General features: G+C 43.4%; 1 protein-coding gene across 4 annotated transcripts; it reads left to right on the forward strand.

Annotated features, from left to right (window-relative positions):
- The first annotated feature begins 70 nt into the window (after nucleotides 1-70).
- LOC128305460 (peptidylglycine alpha-hydroxylating monooxygenase) lies at nucleotides 71-17,426 on the forward strand. Of its 4 annotated transcripts, none has more exons than XR_008287460.1 (8): nucleotides 71-182; nucleotides 1,089-1,477; nucleotides 10,647-10,704; nucleotides 10,818-10,905; nucleotides 11,009-11,211; nucleotides 14,297-14,687; nucleotides 14,760-15,094; nucleotides 15,195-17,426. XR_008287460.1 is itself a non-coding variant. In XM_053042910.1 (7 exons), exons 2-7 carry the CDS (start codon nucleotides 1,190-1,192, stop codon nucleotides 14,926-14,928), a joined length of 1,197 nt encoding a protein of 398 aa, XP_052898870.1. In that variant the 5' UTR covers nucleotides 71-182; nucleotides 1,089-1,189; the 3' UTR covers nucleotides 14,929-17,426. The 4 variants fall into 4 exon arrangements, 2 of the variants coding, with proteins under 2 accessions (XP_052898870.1, XP_052898871.1); XR_008287461.1 differs by having other exon boundaries at nucleotides 15,235-17,426; XM_053042910.1 differs by having other exon boundaries at nucleotides 14,760-17,426.
- The last annotated feature ends 502 nt before the right edge of the window (nucleotides 17,427-17,928 follow it).

Raw genomic sequence — 17,928 nt, forward strand, 5'->3', positions numbered from 1 at the left:
CAGCTTCAATCCGTCTCACTACCGAAAGCTACAAACTGTTTCGGTAAGCGTGAGAGCTTCTGTTGTGTGTCGCCATTCTCCGGACGAGACGGTCGTGTTTTCGCGACAGGTTTCTCTGCGTTTTTGTGTGCTGCTTCTGTTGCACACTCAATCAGGCTCTGGGTTGCAAACTGTACGATAAGGCAAGTGATATAGTTCGAAAGTGATTTAGAAATCGGTGCCAAGCATAATGATTTTGTGGTTCCGTGTGATATAGTGCTCTAAAATTCGTCGGTACGAGGTTCCACTGAAAGGCGTGCGAAGCAGTGTATATGCTTCGGGTGATCCTTAATCACAGAGAAAGAAACTTGCACAAAAAAACCACCACAAATTTTGGCAAGTTTTGCGAAGCATCAACAGTTTGTGGTTGTATTGTGTTTGTTCGACAAAGCGTAAATCATTGGACAATTGTACATGGTCGATTGTTTACTTAGTTCTTTGAGCATAAAGTAAATAAGAACTTTCGGTGACAGTAGCAAGCGGTGGAATTTCCCTGCAAAACATACACAAATAAACAGAGCTTTAGCCTAACATACGGTGGAAAATGCGCGCCCTTTATCGAAGGATTTTACTTGATTTATAGGTACTTTTGGGTGCTGAACTCCAAATTTTAACCTTTTTTGTACTGCGCCACAAAACTTCACACCTCGCAGATGGAAGCTTGAAAAGAGACGAACGGTTCGTTTGCGGCGGAGAGTTACCTTTCTTGCTCTGGTGAACGTAACGTGGTGTAAAAAGTACCGTTCGACAGCATTATTTTTGGGAATTTACATTTACATCACAAGTATTCCTCTTTAGAAAGGAAATGTACAATAGTCCATTAGACGCCCAAGCTGTCGGCGGAAGAATTCCTTCGCTTCAAGGTTGTCCTCTCAGTGACCCAGCTTTTCTAGGAACTGGAACTAGTGTGTGGCTGTGAGAAGAGCATCCATCTTGGCGTAAATCTCACCCTCCACCCCGAAAAAAACGCAACCAAACACGTGCAGAGTGTTTCGTATGCGTAAAAAACCCTCTCCATAACATCTGCTCAAACCCCAATTTTCCAGCAGAGTGCCTCGGAAGGGGCAAACACATACCCGTGTGTAGTTGTGTCTGATGTGCAACAGCAGTGTTGGTGTGGTGTGTGAAGGCAGTGTAAAACAGTGAAACAATGCAACGTCCACAAGCGTTACGGTTCGGTCGTTTCCATATGGAAGCAGAAGCAGCATCCGATAGCAGCGAAAGCATCTTCACCTTCAGTAGTAGAAGTGACAGCAGCAGCAGTAGTAAAAGGTGCAGTCTGCAACATTCCTCAATGTGGTGGTTGGTGGCAATTTGGGCTGTTTTGGTGGCCATTGGTGTGCCGCCCTCGGTCTGTGGGCTTCCGGAGGGTGGTGCTGATGGGAGCTATCCGATAGGCAAGTTCCCGTTCCTGATGCCGAAGGTCGTCCCGTACAAGGTAAGTGTAGGTCAACGGGTAGCGGTAGTAGGCTTTGGCTAGTGTCACTAACGTGACTTCTGATTTTTTGGGCCGGATGAATCTTCGATCAAGGGTGGCGCTGGGATTAACGCATAAAAGCTTAAGTAGACGAAATTATTCGGCGAATTGTGTCGCCAAGGCAGGAAGGGAATTTTGTTGGGAAACGTTTAGCAAACTCGAAAAAGGCTGTTCTGGATGATGACGCCGCCCTGCCAACCATATGGTAGCGTCAAGTGCCAATGTGCGTCAAGTTTTTAGCAACAGTGTGCGGCGTGATAAGATGCGACCCACGCGCAATTTTACTCAATACTGTCCGTATTCAGGGTCATGTAAAGCGAGAGGAGAATGATAATGCTTTATCGAACAGTTACTCTCCGTGTTAAACGACTTTCTTTATGTAAAAAAAATGTTTATAAAGACACTCGATATGAGAATGTATCGATCTACCTACATCCTGCTTCCCGTTTGCGATCTTCATTCGATGACGTAACATCGAGTCACAATCGACACAAACTACACCACTCGAAAATTCCTTATCAGAGCGCGCTGCAGTGCAATTGTTTTGAAAGCAGCCATAGCTAAAACCTGTACAAACAAACCACCAACCAAAACAAGTGCTCTTAACATGCGTGTCTGACTGCAAAATGAGAAGAAAAAACCTGTCTTTCGGTTGATGTATACGTGGCAATGTGCCCGAAGTCACGCCTAATCTAGAACTTTGATCGATTGCCCTTCACTTCGATTACTGTACTGTAAGGTGCAATAAGACCATGCTGTAATGGGGGGAATTAAGTTAACTCTAGATCGCTTTATGTTTAGAAAGGTTATATACACATTTCGTGTTACATTTGGGTTGATTTTTGTTGTACAACACCCAGTAGAGACTCCAAAGTTAAACATAAACAAATTATAGATAAGACTGAAGTAATCTATCTATGCCGATGACATAGAGTCTTTCTGTGTTGATAGGGGGAATATTAATTTATTATTCAGTGTATTTAGCCCTTTTTCAGTGTCTTTAATACTTCAATCGCAATTTCCTGAGGGTAATTTCAAACTTCAGTGTCTTCGTTCGAAATTTTGTAAACTTTCCAATGCTTTCGGGGCAACTTTCTTCATTCCGAAGTTAACCTGTTTTGTTTGAAAATGTTCTTGTTGCACTCATCAATTGCAAACCAGAACCGGCTCTCTGCAGGTGTGTGTGTGTGGTTCATGCATCGAAGAACATACAAAATCAGAAACTTCTTCACCGCCACGTTTCTCTCGTGCTTGTGACAACAACCGGTCAAACCGGTCATGTTTGCACAGATGATTATCATTTACTTCCATTCTCAGGGAACTTTCAACGATGGTTCTTCCGGTGTAACGCATCGGGCAGTACGTGACACAGAAGAACGTTAGACAGATGGACTTTTACTACATGTCCTGTACGTTTTTGGACGGGGAACGATCCTTCCTCTGGAGCACGTTCCGAATTGATGTATCAGCTCTCGAGAATCCAATTAGGGCAGAGGTGTTAAATATCACCAACAATCTGGAGCAGTTCAATGTGCTCTGGGAGCTGGCACGAATCTTTTCTTGAGGAACGGCAATGGATTTAAAACCCGAGATCTGTGGAGAATTTTTAGCATCTAAGGTGTAAGTGGCTCGGTTTACATGGGTATTCCGGTTGGTATATCCGTTGAAGTTTCTCAATTGACATGATAATGTTGTCTAAGGCATGATTTAATGAAGCTGTATGTAGCTACCATCAGCTCGTGTGATCTGTTGCTGGTGCAGACAATTGTAGCCGAACCAATCAATTATGTCCGCACGCTCGATCAGTCAACGTGCGCTTTTGCATGTTTAATTGAATGTAATGGTTTTTCGATTACCTCCCTGTCATTGGCATGGGACTAAAGGTTATGTTATCTTTGCCTTTCTTTCATTTCGATCAATAGAATAAACATTAGCAATATTACCCGCCAGTTGCATCTTGATAGCGTCACAGAATTGTGTGACTAATGTAAATATCTCCAGTGGCCTAGACGAATTCTTCCGACAGGGACAAACAAACCCTGCTTTTGATAAATTCATCACGATAACGAAACTTTGTTGTAACATTTTAAGGAACACTCAGTGCATTAATTACTTACCGTTCTCTGCTGGTCGTCATCTCGCTTTCGCAAACTTCGGGAGCTGACAAGAGGGTTTTTTGTTCATTAGAAGTGGAGCAACAAGTAGGACGGACTTTTACATTACAAACTCGAGAAGAGGTTAAAATTTGTTCGAAGCATGAAACATCTCTCTGTAGAACTTTTCGGTTTCCGATTTCACCAGAAGAACTTTTAAAAGTTGGCAAAAAATGAGTTGTGAGATGTATTTTTCCTTTGACTGAATTTTTTTCCCACCGCCTTTTTAGCGTACTGAGTAATTATGGGTGCATGGCACTGATCGACGGGCGGAGTTCACTTGACTTTTCATTTCTTTAATCATCAACTATCAACTCCTAGTCAATCTCCCTTATCCTTGCGCTAATTGTTTCAGCAAAGCGTGTCCCGTATAATTAAAATCGAGCAACATGTTTCATAGGGAAAACCGGGCCATATTCCATTACTTTCGTTATGTGCTTTACGCCGAATTGTCCCTTTTTGGATTGTCAACTACAGCGGCACTGACTTGCACTTACATCCAAAGGAGAAGATCACTATTGCTCCGGTGCATTTACATTGCTGCATAATGGTTCGCACTTCTGCTCGTTTTGCTTTAGTATGAGCTAATGCAGGCAAAAGTGGATGAAATTTTAAATTGTTTGTACTATTTTTAGACACTTTTCATCCACCCACCGGCCGTACTGTAGCAAAAGTTTTCATTTGAAGCGGATCCAGTCGTGGGCGCTGTGACGCACGCTGTTCGAGTTTATGGAAAAGCTTTCCCATTATGTTTGTTCGTTTGTTGTGTTTTCGACAATTATGTTTGCACTGTTCCCTTGTATTTGTGCATTGTGTTGGAAGTAAAATTTGCCAACCAAAATTGGATGTCATGCTTCGCAACAGAAAGCTTGTTTTATTTTCCTCCTCACAGCGATTCTTATTGTTTTGGAAAATGTTTGTTCCATTTTTTACAAAACTGTGTGAATGGGGAGCAAAAGTACCCTGAACAGGAAGCACCACACAGCAACGCTCACACCAGCTTTCGTCCTTTTAAGCTTTGTCGGCAAACAAATGGAACTCCACTACGTCGTAGTCTCGTCCTCAATTAGTAGAACGCACGTGAACACACGCTCCCTGCGTGCATTCGTTTGGCTCCCTTTCCCCGGCGTTCCATATTTCTTGCCAGATTTTGGGTGGATAGATTTAGCGGCAGCTGTTTGCTCAGACTCCAAAGTCCTTGGATTTTAGGACGTAACCGTATACGTACACAACACCGTGCGCTATGACGTCAGAAACAGAGTGAGAGGGCATGTCGGGACTTTCGTGGCGTCGTGATACGTTGCTTTGCCGGCATTTTCTTCGCAGGTCCGGTTACGCACGTACGCACACACTTGCACCGTGGAAAGCGTGGAAATCCACTCCAGGGAAGGATCGGCAGGGCAAGGACGCTGTGGTTTCTTGATGTTGATTCATACTCTAGCGCCTGACGCTATTGACGCTCATTCGAGAAGGAGACGGAGCCGAAAAAAACACTTGGTGTAGAATGGGTATGGTTAGCATATTGCTTCGAGTTAGGTGGGATTTTCGTCGTTGGGTGACTGTGTTCGGTTGTCGGGGAAAACACCTCCCCAAAGCAGATTGTGCTATTGATTATTAAGCTCCTTCTTTGCTTCATCGTGTAACGTTGCAGTGTGATTAGTAACAGTTGAAAAAGAAAACTTTACTTGAAAAGAAACTCTAAGACTCCACCATCATCAGGACACATAAATGCTTCTTCGCATTATCACACTTTTCCCCATAACGTAGATCGGCATACACATAGAGAGGCTTTTATTTATTTAGGTTTCATCAGAATCAATAATTTCAGCTTCTCTCTCTCTCTCTCTCTATCTCGTCACAACACTTTCCTACTGTGTTGATCCCCGAACGGCAAACATCCTTGTTGGGCCTTCTTTGGCGGGACATCATAATTTGTGGAACATTAATTTAACCCTTTTCCGACGTTGGACCAAAGGGTTAGAGGAGGAGGGATCCTGTAGACGGTGGCTGATTAAGTTTGATGATGGAAAATTGGTTCCATCTGGATATGCTCGATCGCAGTGCCCGGTAAGGGAACGTGGCAGAAATGGCGTGTCTTCGCATTCCCTCCTACACACAAACACCTTACTAATTATGGCTATATTTATGAGCAAAGTTTTGTGAAATCCTTTCTGGTGTGATTTGGCGATGCCCCCCTTGGCTGCAGGATACAAAGCAGCGAAAAGATGTGCACGGCGATGAATATTTACAATCAAAAGTTCGCCTTATTTCGTTTGAGGGCGAATCCCAAGTGAACACGAAAACCCGTTACCGGAAGTTGTTAAATTATACATGAATAATTTTATACACACATACACATCACACAACAATGTGTCTTTATATGCGAGCCGGGCTTGTGACGCTAATAATGAAAATGGCAGAACATCGCAATTTGTACGCAAACGAATAGGGCAGCTTTCATTTTGGGAAGGAAAACAAACAGACGAGGTGTGCGCTAATGTAAAGCTTATTACTGACAACCACTTCTAGGAAAATGTACCGTCATTTGCTGAAGAATTGCGTTTGGAAATGAAGGAAGCAGGAATAGTAGCACCTTGTTGCATGAAATCAACGCTGTGTTAACAAGATGATAAGGAAGGCCTGTTACGGTAAGATGAAGAATTCGCAGTAAAAAGCTCTCAAATTTGGATGCATTGTTTGGGCAATTATTGTGATTTTTTTTTGCAAGTTTTGCAGAACTGGGTGGAATTGATTTGAGCTAGGAAAATGACAACATATCTCCCAGATTCAATGCAACCTTACAACTGCGCTCATCCACAGTACGGGTAATGGCATAATTTATGGATGAACCGTTTGTCACAATCATACGCCTAATTGTGCGTGCGTGTGTTGGCTGTTCGAAGGAAACGAAATGAATCTATGATACCGAGAGTAGGACTCGTTCTCGAGATACATCACGTACCTCACATTTTCCGCCTCGAAAGACGCCAGCTGGCGGACGCGTGCTACAAGAAGCGAACCATCAATCCATCAATTTGACACCGCACCACGGCGGATGATGATGCAACGGATGGAAGAAAGGCGTTGACATCGAGATCAGCAACATCCGCGAGGGTGTTTTAGCGATCTTCTACATGCGACATGCTTATCAAAATCTATTACAGCTTGCTACGGAAGCTTTTTGCGTTGTGTACCTATGGGTGAGAGCAATGGCGGGACGCGTGACTCACTTCTGCTTCGAATTACTGGAAGATGAAATCCGTGAAGGGATGAGGAAGTATTGAAAAACACTCCTTCGCCTACGCAGTATTTTCCATCTTTTGATAAATCAATGCGTAGGTGGTGCTATTTTTGGCTCACTGTGTTCCCTACCCTGAAGCAACGATGGCAGAATGGATAAAGCATCAAGCACCGACTCTCCCCCGTTCGCTACACCATAATTCATCCTTTAGCAAGTCCAACACCAGCACATCTAATGGAAGTTAAGCTAATTTTAGACCCCTGTACCGATGCTTTTAGCGAACGACGGACGAGAGTGATACGTGTTTTGTTTGGTTGTGTTGGGTGGTACCAGTCCGGTGCCGCGGCCACGCAAGAAAACATCCCGCAAGGATTGGTTTCCCAGGTTATGTCTAGTTGTGGGCAAAAAAAGGGACATTGGACGTGATATGACGCTTGTTACAATCATCTCCGATACACAAGTAAATTCCGATCAAAACACCTGACGACCGGTAATCCCTCGTCCAGCATTGCTGTTTTGGTTGGTTTTTGGATAGCACAACCACTACGTTGCCGTACCCTGTACCTGTGTGGTGGAATTGTTTGGGAAGGTTATTTAATCCGAACTCCTTGTCTTGTTGGGTACTTGTCTGAACTTCTTCCCAACGGTGAAGGGTCGAGTCATTGATTCTTGCGAACTGCTTGAGGTATTTGCAGTGCCGGAATTTGTATGTTTTCTGCCCGGAACCATTCACTCTCGGGACGATGATTTCGCAATGTTAATAGAATGTTTGCTGTGTTGTTGTCTTGTGTAACACAATTTCGTGGTATTTCGATTGATGAGGGTTGTACACTAAGGGAGTACAAGACAAACATTCCCCACCGATGTTTTGCTGGACTTGACGTTACTCTATCATGTTGTTATGTACAATTCGCATTCTAGAAGCTCTTTTTGGTGGAAATGTTTCCTTTTCGAGCGATGTTGTCCAATGAGATTGATCAATCCTAGAGATTATTCGCGTTGCTGCGTAGAATGAATCTCAATTTAAAAAGTGATATCCAAACGACTGATTTGTAAAAAAAAACCTTATCACGTAATTATACAATTATGGGAGCACAGTGGAAACACTCTTCGCTGCATCCTCCGCAGCTACTGATGGCAGAAAATATGTTTAATTGCCTGATATTCTTGTGTTTTTAACGTTGCGCCTGGCTGCTGGTGCTTGTCGGTGTATTTCGTTGTTTTATGTCTCTGTTTCCCGTGGCCAGATAGGGCTAATTATGGAAATTAGTGGAACGATTTGGGCGCTTGCTGTTTTTTCCCCAAACATGACCTTCAAATAGAGGCGAATAGCGAAAGATGGGAAGGATCGAGTTGGGAAGGTTTGGAAAAAACGTTCTCAGAAGTTACAGCTTCACGAACAAATGGAAAACCTCCAACTGTATGGCACGTTAGACCCACATCTTGGTTTGGTTGCTCACGTTCCATGGGCGGAAGTTTGTATGATTTGGTCCCTAGAATTGAGTGTATGTGCATTGCATGTGCATTTTACTTACTCGCCTCCGCAATCACGGCCAGAGGTGTTGAAATGCATAGTAGAACCACCACACCGAGCACGAGCTTTTCCTTGCAAATGGATGGAAAGCTTCAACGTCTTGCACAGTATCGTAGAATTGGAATGGTGCAACATTGTACACGCCAAAGATACAGAGATGCATAAGGCTGTATCTACTTCTTGGTTTACGTTCTCCGGGCAATTGGTACATGTCTGTCTTGTAATGAGATTCTAGATTTATTGTAACGACGTAGTTTTATTAATCATTCAACTGCTGCAATGATCCTTTCCGTAGGATGACCCCTATGTGATGTATTGAAGTGTGTTTGGTAACGACTTGAAAAAATCCAAAGTCAACGCCAAAAACAACGAGATGATCATGGCAGGTTGACCTTTTCTAACCAATTTTCCACACATGTCGCTGGGCGTATCGATTGTAATGACATTTCGATTTTAAACCTACCTTCACTAATGGAATGTTTCCACCAGACATGCCAGATGACTGGTTTTGTCGGAAGGTAGGACATCTTTGTGTAGGATGTTGCATTTACGTACCGAACTAAAGCGTACCCTTCCGGTTCCAGCCGACCCAATCTGAATCGCATATGGTGGTACACCGATTGTTCCCATTCCAGTTCGTTATTTCCAACGATGGAACTATATCCCTTTTTTCCTCCGGTACAAATCGTTCGACACGCTGGACACGACGTCGACCGATACACAAATTGGATATCCTTACCTTTTTTTTGTCGCAAAAAGGAGGGCATCAACAAGTATCAAACAAACCAGGACCAGAAAGGATGAAAGTAGTTGCTGGTGAGGAAAAGAAGCACCATGTAAAAATATGCGGTTTTTCCCTATTAACCTGCACTACACCCTCGGTGGTTATCACAGCTTGACCTCCAGCATGACCTCGAATTAAACGACAACACGGTGGGCATGGGCCGGAATAATGTGCGATCGTTAGTAAATGAATTCCCGTTCCGTACAGCACGCCAAGAAGCTGTGGAGAGATTTATTTTTCCATCCGCTTAGTAGTTGCTTTTCTTTGCCTCTGTTTCGCGCTGATTGCGTACACCAGTTTTCTGTAACGTTCCATTACGGACATTCATTCCTCGCTCTGTCCGCGCACATCCGAATCTACCCCGGGATAATGGAAGCACAAATAGTCTGATAAAGGATCAGAGGCAAAAGATCTTCGCCGTTTCGGGGTAAACCCCCCGGGGTGGGAACGTTCTCGAACCTTGCCTGGTGTTCCTTGGTGCCACGGTTGTCGTTATCGCACTGAGAGCTTGCCCTGGTTACTTTCAATTTAGCTCGTCGAACGAGCGTCATTCGCTCGCCTGTACGCTTCACTTTTCGCAAACGGTGAGTGGCGGTAAATGTGAATTCAATTTAGGGGTTCGCCAAACATGCCGGGTGGGATGCGCAGATTATCCGTGCAACAGGTACCAGGAAGCGAAGCGGGTCGGGGAAGCATATCCAGTGGGCGGAAGTTTCTGCAGAGTTCATTTGATTAAAAGCATCCATCTCGGAATGGCTCCAAGAGTGTAATATGCTTTGGCACAAGATGGTCGCAAGAGTGATGGTGCAGGTTTTTATGATGGTTTAATCGAGCACCATCGAGTTCGGGCGGTCGTTAGCTCGTGGTTGGTGGTTAAAATGGAAAATACACAACAGTTTCCTACCGTTGTGAATTTTGTGAACAATTTGCCATCTTTAGATCAACAAAATGGTGTTCTTTTAATCGGGGAGTTCAAAACGACTTTGCTGACGCTTCAAGCATCTGACAATTAAACATGTTATCAGTCGCACTTTACACAGAAAATACTAAATATTCACACGATCAACATCTCCAATTCCTCGAACACGGAAAACTTTTTGAGGAACACTAGTGCTAATGAGGCCCAATTAACAAAACGCCATTCCCGTAACAAGAAGCCAACTCGCACCATTATGATTCCTTTCTGCGTAATTTGGGGAGAAAAAAAACACCGTCGACCATAGCTTATTTTACTAATGATACACTCAACGAATCAATTCCAAGCTTTTCGCTAAGCTTGTGGTCGAAATGGCTTGCCCACACAGGAGCGAGAAAAAAAGGATACGTGGTTCACACGGTCATGACCAACTTTACCACCAACTTTGTATATTTTCCTGATATACTAATGTCGTTGTCTATCCGTCTGTTTGCCTTTGCAGCCCGAACTCTACCTGTGCACACCGGTAAAGGTGGACTACACGAAGAGCTACTACATCGGTAAGTTTCGTCTTGCTTGGCAGATGTGCCAGGCAGATACCAGGAAGAAATTGCCTCGATTATCTATATTAATTTCTCGTTTGTGTTTTTTGCTACTCCCCTCACCGGTAAAGTGGGCTTCGAACCGAACGCCACGATGGCCACCGCCCACCATATGCTGCTGTATGGCTGTGGACAGCCCGGTTCCGAATCGGCCGTATGGTAAGTTTAGCCTACGTGGAGAAGCTTCGTTACAAATGTCACCCCAAAAAATGATGGAGCATCTGTTGTTTAATACATGTGTGACTTCTTATTCGTCCTCCAGGAACTGCGGAGAAATGGCGGGAGGTAGCGAGGAAAGTGGCAGTCCCTGTGGCAGTGGCGCACCGACGCAGATTATCTACGCGTGGGCCCGTGACGCACCGAAGCTGGAGCTACCGGAAGGAGTTGGATTTAAGGTCGGCAAGGACTCGCCGATTCAGTACATCGTGCTGCAGGTCCACTACGCTCATATCGATAAGTTCAAAGGTAAAGGCACAAAAGTCCGGATGTCTGTATGGGGAGGTTGTTTATTAAAACACTCTCCCAGAGTTAGACGAATGAATGAAGCGAAAACATTTGAAGGTTGCAAACTTTACAAAGCTACCCGAAGTAACCCAACCAACAAGCGTAGGTAAAATTTTCGCGGGAAGGGTCTTGGGATATTGGATACCGTCGGACAGTGTTGTAACGCAGGAAATTTCATTTACAAACACCCACGGTATATATATTTTCGCAGCAGGGCAGGATTTACGTCTAAACCCGGAGAAGCATCTCGCGGTTAGGAATGAATCAAAATTTTATGATTCTCTGCTGGGATCCACTTTTCCCGCTCGCCCCGTGGAATGGAAAACTTAATTGAGTTGGTGGGTTCAGCCGGAGAGCTCTAAAGGTGCTGGTGGTGGCTCTCTTTTTGTTTCGTACTCGTTGGAATGTTCTTCCTGCGATGTGCTTTGGGCCACGATGGTTCAGCGAGGGTTGGTAAAATCGTCGTTATCGTTCAGAGGAGTGCAACATAATGCGTGTAGGTGGCAGGTAATTCCGAGATAAATGCCATCGCTACCCACGCTCGCTTTCCGATGTATTCAAAGCAGTAGACGAACCCCGGGCACCAGTAGTCCCAAAAGGCGGTAACATTGCGCCAAGTGGTACGTTCATGCCGAACGTACCAGAAAGGACATACAGGGTTAGTGAAATCCTCGAAAAAAGGCAAGTAACCAATCTATTCGAATGTATCCTCGGTTCCACTGTTGAGTGGTTGGGCGTAAAGTACACGACGGAGTACATTTTGATGGCTACACGTTATTCGCCGGAAGCTAATTTATCATCTCTTTTTTGTGTTCTTTGGTGGAAGGTTCCACGGGAGTAAATTGCTAGCATGGAAAGTTTTGTCATCCAATCGCTACACCATAACTTCTGGCCCTTTCCTTCCGGGCGAAGCATTACCCAAGGGGGGTATGCATTGAAATTAATCGTCCAGTCGTTTGCTGTAAAAACCACCCATTCCGCTGTATACCAGAAATACCTTTCAAAAATTTTTACCGGAAAAGAAAGAAACAATTTCCCATCCGGTTGGAACGTGGTACTCGGTTCGCTTTCAGCACTTTTAACGATTCATATTTTATTTCACACAAACAGTCATCGTCTGTGAGGTATCGCGGCAGTAAATTCTACTCACGAACTTCGCAAGCGAGTCGAGTGCCGATGACGTGCTGCTCTTTCGATTGCGTTTATCGCCACGTTACGAACCCGTCAACGTTCACGACACCTGTTGAAATGTCCGTGCGGAAGCGGTGTTTGTGTGTGAACAGGAGAGCATGAAAATCCCTTTTTCTCAGGTCAAATTTCCACACCAAAAACACGGCAGTCACGAAAGGAACAAGAAATGTAAAGCATGCTCCAACAGTTCGATGTTGTTGCCCCAAATGCTGCGTATAACTGCAAGACAGATTTGAAAAGCGTTCTGTCACGAATGATGGGAGGCTTTTTTGTACGTGATTTGTATATCGTTAAGTATGTTCTAATCATGAACCATGCAGGAATTAAATTGGCCAGTGTAGCTGTTAGGCGCGCTATTAACTTGGGTAATGTTTTAATTGCTGTTAATGGCAAAACGCTAACCTTTCATGATGGTGGCACTTCAACCAGATGGAAGAGATCATCTCTACCAGCTTCATGCTGGCCACCGTTGCCTTAAATACTGCCACAAGCCTTCACGGTTGTTTGCGCGAGTAACCAGAAACCATCACTGGCTGTTGGGTTTGTTGTGCCATTTCCACGAACCATTCGATAATTTTCGCCTAGCTCTGCTCATGTTGGACGACAAACAATCACCATTGGAGAAGATTACGGAAGATGGAAGAGTTGTTGGCACCTTCGAAGAAAAGCCGGGAAAGAAGTCAAGTAGTGGGAAAGCTCGCGGTCGCCCTGAGGTGAATGGATTTTAGTGGTTTCGGTTTTACCACAACAGCGAATACACCTGGAAAGCGAGTTGGTTTAATTCTTCCGCCTGCTCAAGTTACTACAGCTTAAAATTAAGTTACATTCAACAGGGTCTGTCGCTTAAAATGTAAATCTCACAAAGTAAGCAAAGTGTCCGTTGTATGTAAATTTATATCTCCACAAATCTCGGCATCGAAATGGGTTGTTTTACACCGTCTAACGTTTGACAACATAAATTTATCGCTGTGGTTATTCAACACAAAGCCATTGAATTGGTGGTAGTGACATAGACCTTGGCTGCTTCGTGTGAGACTACGAGCGAAGAATCCTGCCAGACCGATGAAAGGACGCTTTTGCAGACTTGATATCCCCGAGGTTGCAGAGAAAGAGAAGCGATTCGATAAATCATTCATGAGGTGCGCTCCAACAACTTCGACCGGTGCTTGACGGAAATGCTCGAAAGGATATGGAGATAAGGCTTTTGTTTCGTATAGTTATTTGAAGGCCAACCAACCATAAACGGTGGTGCTTGAGACGAATTCACTGTTACTGTGTCTACGGGGCAAGACTCGGGAAGGATCTCAGATACTGCTCCGTTTTTAATTACAATATATTATGCAATAAATTGTTAACATTTTTGTTTTATTTAGAAGGACAAAGGGTCTACTGCTGCTGTAAATCCTTGTCGTGTGCATTATAGTGCAGCAAATGATGTTACTTCTATCGAAAACACGATAGTTTGACACGTCTTAGCTGTCTGATACGCAAAATCCTTCGATGGTGAATAATGCAATCGAATGTATCCCTGGTAAGGTGGTGATAAAGTCGAACGAAAACAGTCGTCCTGAATTTGTTGCTCAGTGAACCAAGGTAGTCAAGGACGAAGTTCATTTGCTGCACTCTATAAAGCTCTCTTCGTTGAAATCTTTGAACGTTACACGTTCGAATGCAACAAATTGGCGTGGCGCAGATTCATAAATCCCTCGTCCAATTAGTTTGTCAGCTCCATTAATTTACATCCATTTTAATCGCCTCCCCCGATGGTGGTGGTTAGGTGACTGTCTCTGTAGTGCTCACGTACGGAATGGGCTTAATTAACGTTTATCTTCTCTCGTTGCATGTCCTGCACCAGACGGAACCACTTACGACGACTCGGGCATATTCATCCACTACACGACGAAACCATTATCGAAGCAGGCAGGTGTGATATTGCTCGGCACGGCCGGCTACATCCCACCAATGGCAACCGAACACATGGAAACGCTCTGCGATATCCAGGAGGAAAAGGTTATCTATCCGTTCGCGTACCGTACGCACACGCACAGCTTGGGTCGAATGGTTTCCGGATATCGGATTCGTAAGGACGACGCCGGCACTGACCAGTGGACACTGCTTGGCAAGCGTGACCCACTGACACCACAGATGTTCTATCCCGTGGAAAGCCGCGATCCAATTCGTAAGAATGACCGTCTCGCTGCCCGCTGCACCATGGAAAGTAATCGGACGCGTATTACGAAAATTGGGTAATTAAAATGAACGGGAGCAGCCTTGTAGTAGCATAATTCGTCACTGACTGACTTTCTGTGTATTTGTAGTGCCACCAACGAGGACGAAATGTGTAACTTCTATCTGATGTACTACGTGGAGAATGATGAACCACTACAGATGAAGTATTGTTTTAGCAATGGACCGCCGCTATTCCGCTGGAGTAACCGTGAAACGGAATTAAATCACATTCCCGACTACGATGCAAGCCATCTGTAGAGTGGTGTGAGCGGCTATCGTGGACATCGATAAAAACGACCGCTTACATGCACTCATACACAACATGTCGATTGGTGTTGGGAGTGGGATCACAGGGTTTCTCGCTCGACTGGCCCATTAAATTGGTGCTGCTGTGGTTGCTGCTACTGCTGCTGATCGTGATGCTGTAAGTCAACGCTCACACTTTTCTGCCTCTCTAACCCTCTCCCACTATCCCCATTGTCTCTCTATCCCTGTTTAAAAACACACAAACACATATTTTACAGTCTAATCGATTGGTACACTATCCGAGGGAACTATTTCTAGGACAACCACTTCAAAGTACGAATTTTCATATCACACAATTTTAAACGGACGAGCAACGGGTGGCGAAAAGACACGCAAAAGTATCTATTATCCTATAAATTATCGGAACCCTTCCAACCCCCAATGGAGACGGTAAATTCGTCTACAATTCTAATTATTTCATATGGATAGCATTGGGTTCGGTGTAAAAGCAAAGGTTAGGCATTTGCAGACAAGGATGAGAAGCTTTCATTCTAGTCATATGGGAGTTTTGTTTCATACGTCCTTGTGCTTCACATACTATTTTATAACGCCCTGTTGTGTATTAGTTTTTTTATTAACACAGTCTGGTAAGGTAGCAGGAGGTCAGATGAAGAGACTTTAATACGGAATCGATGGTACAAGAATGGAAAAAAGTCGGAAGGTTATTTAATCGCAACCGATCGTGACAGATGGTATATTTTTCAATCGTTCTATACAATAGAAAATTGTTAAATTTTATGCACGAATGCTAGTTCCTGGTGTCCTAAATACGCGATCGAATTCATTGGACATCAGGGTGTGAATGTTGTTGATGGGATAAATGATTTAAAAGTGATGTGATTTGGAAGAGAAAGGATTGGTTGGTAGAAAAGATGTGTAACCAGAATTGAATCTATCCGGCGGAAAATGCAAAGCAAAAGCCCTGGTCTGGATCTATATACGTGTTAGTACATTAAGATGGACAGACAGACTTCTTAACTATAGTCGTTCATCCGATTTCAGTTAATTTCATTGTGATTTATAGAAAACGTGCGTACAGTGCATGCACCTCCGTAAAACAAGATACTTTCAAGAAAGATTTACAGTGGTATACACATAGTTTCAATGCGCCATAGCCCTTTAAATCGGTTTATACTTTGACAACAATTTAATGAAAGCTCCACTTTGTCATTTATGAAACCGACCTTCAAACAAGCATTTAATGTTATCATAGACGAAAGTTTGTAGACTTGATTTTACGCTTTAATTTATCGCAATGTATCCCATGCAGATAACAATGAATGATTATAGGATGTTGTTTATTTTGTAGATATTTAAATCATGATTAAACAATGTGTAAAGACTATAAGTGAAGTAGTGCTCCTTTGCGAGTAAAGCGGCACTATATGAAGCCGGCTCGAAAAAACAGCTACCCTCAAGTACGATAAATATCTGCGGCCGGGAAAACAAAATTGAATCAGTACCGTGAAGCCGTACTGCTGCCATCCTCAGGCACCATGCGGGCAGGCAAATCATGAAACATAAAGACTTTCCTAGATGCAAATTGTTGCTATCACAAACATGCATACACACACATACATCCACATGAACGACAGAGAGAGAGAGCGCAGAACTGCGACAAATGGTACAATCCTTGGTGTTTGATTTGAGCATATTATATGATAATACAAAACAAACGATAGAACCACCTAGAAACCGTAGAGCAAAGTTTTGTATAGATGAGTAATCTATATAAAGACACGGCGGTGGATGTGTGGAATAGAACATGATAGTGAGAAAAATATATACACTTGTGCACCAATGCAAACAAACACTACACCACACAATCACTCACATATAACGACGTAGACAGAAAGGGCATATTATATATACACGAAACACTAAAGCAAGGTACCATAAAACATATATACATAACTAATATAAAATTATACATTCGTGTCAGAAGGAACTACCATTTTATTAACGTACGAAGCAGCCGTGTAGGAGAAGGAAGCACAGAGAATAAGGGAATTGTAACTAATGCTTAGCAAAAAAACCTATTCAACCGTACAATTCCCGCCAATCAAAAGACCCATATCCCCTGCAACACCGATAGCTGTGAATGTTGGATTTTTTCAATTTAAACTCGATGTGTTAGCAACATTATGTTTCCCTGTAAAGTCTCCCTTCATTTAGTTATCTTAATAATCTGATTTTATTTTACACTCAGTTGACGGAAATACACAGATTTGTGAGAAAACGTAGGGCTGCAATCGATAAATATTATCTTGGTGCGACATTACGAGGAGTTAACGCAAAGCAGTAGTAACTCCACATAGGAAATGTCGCCTGTACAGTGCAGTAATCTCTAACGTATGTGAATCTTTAAAACATTGCACAAAAAACAGGAAGAGATACATAATATTCATATTCATAGAAATCATACCATTTGCACGGTGTTTGAAAGCAATTTCAGGTGTACTGAAAAATATTGAGAAAGGAAACGAGTGAGAAATGTAAATATTCGTTCAGCAAATCATTACTTTTTATAGAAGAACGCAGGAGAAGCATCTCGAATGTTACTGCATATACATCATATTAGATTGTTTGTCTGGCTTGTAAGACTCAAAACATTGTGAGAAATTCCAACGTTGATCTACTCTCAAGTTGAATCTCCGTTCGGGCAGTACAGTTGTGCTCCGTAACCGAAAAAAACTTGATTTATGAAATTGTGCACGCTTATAACTGTTCATAACAGTTATGGAAGTTGCATTTCTCTAGAGATATCATAGTGAGAAGTAGCATCGTCACGTCTAACGTCCGGTGCGAGTACTACTTCTAAGTATCTCTCTGTTTACTAAACCGCGCATGAAGTCCCGTAGTTACTTTGCGTAACCCTGAAACCGGCGTAAGCCAAAACAACTAATCAGTCCCCACTCAAAGTTTACCATGAAACGATATCTCATCCAACGC

Source organism: Anopheles moucheti, chromosome 3 (assembly GCF_943734755.1).
Source record: "Anopheles moucheti chromosome 3, idAnoMoucSN_F20_07, whole genome shotgun sequence".
NCBI classification, from domain to species: domain Eukaryota; kingdom Metazoa; phylum Arthropoda; class Insecta; order Diptera; family Culicidae; genus Anopheles; species Anopheles moucheti.

Bases quoted from the DNA above. Each gene is read 5' to 3' on its own strand.
- LOC128305460 (XM_053042910.1), top strand. From the start codon at position 1,190: ATGCAACGTCCACAAGCGTTACGGTTCGGTCGTTTCCATATGGAAGCA. The intron at 10,705-10,817 runs GTAAGTTTCGTC...TCACCGGTAAAG, and splicing joins CACGAAGAGCTACTACATCG to TGGGCTTCGAACCGAACGCC. The intron at 11,212-14,296 runs GTAAAGGCACAA...GTCCTGCACCAG, and splicing joins TCATATCGATAAGTTCAAAG to ACGGAACCACTTACGACGAC.